At 41.8% G+C, this 6,359-nt stretch overlaps 1 protein-coding gene across 1 annotated transcript in view; it reads right to left on the reverse strand.

The window, feature by feature from the left end:
* Positions 1 to 5,403, reverse strand: part of LOC109480446 (CCR4-NOT transcription complex subunit 1-like) — a 35,492-nt gene extending 30,089 nt beyond the window's left edge. Inside the window, exons 1-7 of the mRNA XM_019782636.1 lie at positions 5,134 to 5,403; positions 2,576 to 2,683; positions 1,930 to 2,028; positions 1,510 to 1,578; positions 1,243 to 1,297; positions 1,036 to 1,092; positions 334 to 477 (exon numbers count right to left, since the gene is read on the reverse strand). Coding sequence (XP_019638195.1) covers positions 334 to 477; positions 1,036 to 1,092; positions 1,243 to 1,297; positions 1,510 to 1,578; positions 1,930 to 2,028; positions 2,576 to 2,683; positions 5,134 to 5,235 — 634 coding nt within the window. The 5' untranslated portion in view covers positions 5,236 to 5,403. The remainder of the gene's footprint in view (positions 1 to 333; positions 478 to 1,035; positions 1,093 to 1,242; positions 1,298 to 1,509; positions 1,579 to 1,929; positions 2,029 to 2,575; positions 2,684 to 5,133) is intronic.
* Between the last annotated feature and the right edge of the window lie 956 nt (positions 5,404 to 6,359).

The raw sequence follows: 6,359 nt of genomic DNA on the forward strand, positions 1-6,359 counted from the left end.
AAAAAATTTTTACGCTACCCCGGACCGCCCGGCCCCCCTCCCCGGTAAATATCGTACGGTCCCTAACAAAGAAATAATGTAATCTTGTCAGTCTAATTTTTCTAAGGCTGACACACATTTAAAGTCAGGCTGTCACTACAATCTACACATAAGTGCTGGCAAAAACAATGACTGGATTATCACATTTCTTACCGTTAACATTTCCTATGCTTTCTCTACAATGCGTTGAGTGCTGCCAACCTTTTCAAAAGCTCAAACATAGTTCAACGCAAAACAGATACATTGCAATACAAGATTAACAGTTCGCCTCCATACAGTTAGGTGGTGGTTTACCTTGTTTTAGGATAGCAATGAAAGCTTCCTTCTGCTCAGCTCCGATGCCGAACTTGTCCTTGGGTCCGTGTAGGTTTATAAGCAGCAGGTGCAGAACTTCGATGGCGATGTCGTTCAGACTTTCCTCACAACCGCTGTTCAGATCTAAACACAGGAGGAACAACACAACGTTCAGACTTTCCTCACAACCGCTGTTCAGATCTAAACACAGGAGGAACAACACAACGTTCAGACTTTCCTCACAACAGCTGTTTAGATTTCAGATCAACAGCACAGGAGGAGCAACACAACTTCATAAGCTAACTTGGGAGTGCATTCTGAACTAACACAGGCGAAACCGGTCGTGTGACAGGCTGAATAAAAGTTCTAAACAGGAACTATGCGGCTCCAGATGTCTTACTGAGGGACGACTGCGTGTGCAAGATGTCGGTTAGCTGAGGCATGAATCCCCTCAAATTCACATTGGGAGTGCATTCTGAACTGTACAAAGCCAATGCAATTTCAGGGCTGCAAATAAAAAACTGGACAAGAAAACCCGTCTGATATTGACATTTATTGCCAATTCTTTTAGCACATTTACAACATTATTTCATACTTGAAGTATTTGACATAGCCCCAAACAAGGCACCCTTTATTTCTTAGGTACCCCCATAAATAGATACAAAACAAAGAACTAAGGAATCTTGTAACTATGGTTCCTACCTGGATCTGTGAAGGTTCTGAGGAGATCGGGGAGCTTCTGTTTCACAAACTGGGCAGCTGAAAATATCAACATGAAAATAGAATATCAGTTGTTCATGAATATGCAATAATCAATTCGAAATCATCATTGATAACTGAATATCAACTTTATATCTAAGCAGTAGGGGTTGCTTGTAACTCCATGAAGAATGTAAGTGGGCAACTCACCGTAGTTTCGAACCTCTAGTATGGACGAATTTAACAATGCAAGCCCAAACACAACCTGGGAAAGGAAAAAGCCAGTTGGTCACAAGGCTTGGATTGAACATGTCCTGACAAGCTAGAAACATAAGAAAACAGACATGAAGTATTAAGAATATGCCTGTTAACACAACTGTTTTGCTCATCTAGTGTGCTAAGTTACACACATCATCTTTCTAAGTTAAACAAAATTATATCTTTTTTAAATATTTTCAACCGTTAAATATAACCCACCTCCTGGATTTTGTTCAGTTTTAGAACCTTGGTCAGCTGAGGGAAAAGCTGCACGGACGGCTTTAAACTCTGAAAAAAATCATTGTGACGCATTATTTTTCTTCATGTATTATCTGATCAGGACCCTTTTTGACTGTACCCATTAGCCCTGTAGGCTGAAGGTCTAACGGTAACACAATCCATAATGTAAATTGTAAAAATGACATAGAATGCAGGTTTACATTTTTTTAGCTCCAATAATGAAAAAAGTGACAGTTACGTACAGTACAAGCGACTGAACATGAATCAACATACACAGGTACATTTGTACATTGCACAACACACACTCTGGAATATGCAACTTCAAATTGGGACAAAAATCTTTGAAAATATTGTGTAAAAAATCCAGCAGGACAAGGATTAAAGACGTATTGTACTTACTTTTTGATGGTGGAGGGGGAAGTCTACAGCGTAGCACAATGTAGACACAAAGGTAGGCTTGGTTATCAGGGTTTCACACTCTTGGATCAGCAGCTGTGTCTGGACCAAAGTAGGCAAGAGTAACCCACCAGCACAACAACACCTGAGCTCAGTCAGTGTTTCCCTAGCTACATGGATATACCTTGAGGTTTCTTCTTTCAGAAAAAAATAGCCTTGCAAGGACGTTTTAGCAAGATATATAGCCAGTTTCCTCTTGATAATTTTTAGGAATTGGCTGATGTTCAAAGGTAATTGAGCCCCATTTAATGTGATAGATTTTCAGGTAAAAAATAGTCAACTTTCTGGCGATATCTATGATCATTGATTATAAGACTTGCTTTTACAGTGTTTTACTTGATGTTAGCTTACTGTGAATTGCTTTACTGCATGAAGAATTTGACAGTATTCTATGTCATGCTATCTATCAAATTTTGGTTTGATTTGTAATCCATGACCCCGCCCTCACCCTCGACCTTGTTGAAAAGCAGTCATATGTATGTACTGAACAAGCTTTCGAGTTTAACTAAAGGCTTACTACTACTGCTACTACTACTACTACATCTTACTGTACAATGCTTTACTGCAGATAAGTTTAAGAGTATATTACCTGGTGATAGTCTTTTCCACCACTTTTACCATCCCCACTGAAATCCACATGTGAGAAGAGGCAACGGTACAAGTGACGATCTGCCTCAGGCCCGTGTTGATCAACAAGCTACGGAAAAAAAGTTTCAGGCACATTTTAAAACAAAATTTACCGCAAATAGTATTTAAATACACAAATGGTATACAAGCATGAAGTCAAAACTACCCAACAGAATCTGGTCTACGTGGTCAGGTGGTCACTCTTTTGATAGTTTCATTCTTTGGCCAAAGGAAGAAGTTACCTAAGGGAAAAAATGTGGTCACAATGGGCCATGTGATCATTTGTAGTACAGGTTTGACTGTATATCAATCATTGAATGGCCAGCGCAGGTAGTCCTTATGTAGAGGTGCTCACTTGTACAGGTTTGATTGTACATACCAGTATCACTTTGAAGTATGCAGGTAAAATTGGGGCTGTATTACATGGAGTAGTACCATGGTACATGTATTTCCGATGTCTATTTCGAGTACTTGCACCTACCCTTCAGCTTGCACTGACCATTGATAAAACATTCCCCGTGTTCAAAAATAATTTTTTGGAATATTTTGAGAAATATCTGTCCTGTTCATTTGTCCAAGAACATCTACCCTAGCTTTTAGCATAACACGTTTTTACATACATAACTTAGCATACATGCAGCCCATTCTTGTCAAATAACACAGGATGAAAAGCAACCTTGTCCTAGAAAAAGGATTCAGACTCTTTTGTTACTGAACCCTATACTGCTTCAAGGTGAGACACATCCATTTTGTACAAGCTGCCTAAGACTAGACCCATTCATGTACAATACATGATGTTGAAGTATTTGCAACTTGGTTTTATGTTCACAATTTTCACTGTGACTGTGATTCAGTGTGAGATCATCAAGCTATGAACATATTTGGTAGGTATCCATACCCCCCTCCATTTTGCCCTATCTGAAGGCCTCATTTTTCATTTCCACCCACATCATACCATTTACATATTTGTGAACCGTACCCAGACAATTTGTTACTCGGTAAATTAATCTTTGTTAAAACAAAGGGCAAATCACAATCTGGCATTTCTTGTAAAGAAATGCATTAAAAATCCTTTTATAGAAATAATTAAAAAAACAAAACATATGATTTCATGAAATCTGAACATGACAACCAAAATACAACTTATGGGGGAAAACAGATCTTAAAGTAAATTATTTACACATAATTAAGGTGTGTTGGTGTGGGAAAGAGGAAGGGGCAAGTAGTACAGACACCTGGCTCCCTGGATTTCGAACCCGTACCACCAGCTCACAAACCCAACGTACTAATATATATAACCACAAGGCTAAACTAAATGATCCAGACCAGTTAGACTGACCAGTTGGTGGCCCCCACTGTTACACTAATCCCCTTTTCTTTTACAGATTCATACTTGAATTTCTGAGTCCAATATCGTATCTGTTTAACTGTATCTGTTCATCTTGTTTTGTTGTGACCCGTACTTAGCCCAGTGTGGCAAAAAAGTGCAATGAAGGTCGTCATTCATTCATTCATTCATTCAACATCCTATGTGGCACATTCTGGCATTACACATAGAGCCAGCGTGGGAACCACTACTGAAACACATACATTGTAGGGGGCGAGTAGAACATTCTCCTGGCTCCCGGGAATCGAACCCATGCCTTACCCAGGCCACCATCTCAATAATTTAATTTTCTAACCACAAGCTGATATAGTACTACATTGTAGGTCCAGACACGTTAGACTGGCCAGTTGTTGGTGCTTGAACCCCATTGTCCAAGAAGGCTCATTCCATGTAAAAAGCCATACAAACGCTTAAAAAGGCCACGAAAAACAGACAGATTTACAAAATAACCCCCGCCCGGGTCATATGCTTGTCTGAAGGTTGATGCAATGCAAGTTTATGCAACAGCAACTGATGTAACACAGAACTGGTGTGATGCCATGTTGTTAAATAATATATCTCCAACTCAGTCCAAGCAGATGATGGGTGTGCAGATTGGAACGATTTCCTTGTACCATTTCTCTGATAGCTGAGCTTTTCTGAAAACTAAGCCGCCCAACATTCGGGTGAGTGGGTGTCAGAATGGATGAACATTCAGGAAACGTTACAATCTATCACCTTAACATCTGCTTGGAGAACAGTGTTATGCCATGTGCCTAGCTTACCTTATGTGTACTTGATTTGGGGCCACTGTATATAATACAAGGTATCCCTGGTGTCCATGGAATATACGTAAGAATCAAAAATCGTACAGCAATTTTAAAAGTTCTTGGCTCTAGCCAGCTAAAGCGGCGGCGCTAAAACCCAGCCGTTGAATTATATAACGTCACAAATTATGTCCAGTTTTTTTTTTCCGGTGAAAAAAAAACATGGCGGTCGTCTGAAACCAAAGTACGGCGCGGCGAAATTCACCACGCAATCGCTTCATTTAGAACCAAATATAATCCTTTGTAGGTACACTAAATGTATATCGTTCCCACTAGAGGTTTTGGTTGTACAATACTGGATTAAGAAATACATAAACGATGACTTACACGAGAGATTTCCGCAACGCTCGACTTGTAGTTCTTCTTGCTCAGATTCGCCACAGCGTAACTGATTTGAGACAGGGCCAGCGACAACGAGTCCAGATTCATTGCTTCATGAGTTTTGTCGAGGGGAATTCCTTCCCTACTGAACTGCGGACGTCCCACCGTTTTTTCAAGAGTTCACTCGCAGAAAAGGCCTCCGAAACACAGGATCCCTCCTGCACCATCATGCAGGTCGAGCCGCCATTACTAGTGATCTTCCTCTGTGCGGAGGTATGGCTTGGTCTAGAATATGGTAGGACGGCCACGAAAGACGGCCACGCCGCTATTGGTCAATTTCTCAGCAAGCTCCACGCTGCTATTGGTCGGGGTATCAGCTGCTGCAGTGAGCGATAGCTAGCGGTGGGGAGGGCTGCCGGCGTTATCCACAACTTTTAGGGGCAAAAAACGTCAACCTTTACGACTATAATCACTCCACTTCGGTGGATAAGCCACAAACAGTCATTTGTGCGGCTCTTAGCTCTGGAAACCTTACAGGTAATGACTGCGTGAGGGACTTGGGTCTAGATTACGTTACCAGTAAAACGCCGTACGCGTACGCGTATACGGGAAATACTTTCCATGGGCCTTTCATAATGTAGGGACCAGGTAAGCACCGTACAGGTGATATTTGCGTGGCCCTTTCATCTGGAGAGCAGGTAAGGCACCGCACAGGTGATATTGGCGTGGCCCTTTCATCTGGGGACCAGGTAAGGAACCGTACAGGTGATATTTGCGTGGCCCTTTCATCTGGGGAGCATGCAGGTAAGGCACCGTACAGGTAAATTATATTTGCGTGGCCCTTTCATCTGGGAACCAGGTAAGGCACCGTACAGGTAATATTTGTGTGGCCCTTTCATCTGGGAACCAGGTAAGGCACCGTACAGGTAATATTTGCGTGGCCCTTTCATCTGGGGAGCAGGTAAGGCACCGTACAGGTAATATTTGCGTGGCCCTTTCATCTGGGAACCAGGTAAGGAACCGTACAGGTGATATTTGCGTGGCCCTTTCATCTGGGGAGCAGGTAAGGCACCGTACAGGTAATATTTGTGTGGCCCTTTCATCTGGGAACCAGGTAAGGCACCGTACAGGTAATATTTGTGTGGCCCTTTCATCTGGGAACCAGGTAAGGCACCGTACAGGTAATATTTGTGTGGTCGTTTCATTTTTGGACCAGGTAAGGCACCGTACAG

The sequence above is a fragment of the Branchiostoma belcheri genome, unplaced genomic scaffold (genome assembly GCF_001625305.1).
Source record: "Branchiostoma belcheri isolate BF01 breed outbred unplaced genomic scaffold, Haploidv18h27 scaffold51, whole genome shotgun sequence".
Classification (NCBI taxonomy): domain Eukaryota; kingdom Metazoa; phylum Chordata; class Leptocardii; order Amphioxiformes; family Branchiostomatidae; genus Branchiostoma; species Branchiostoma belcheri.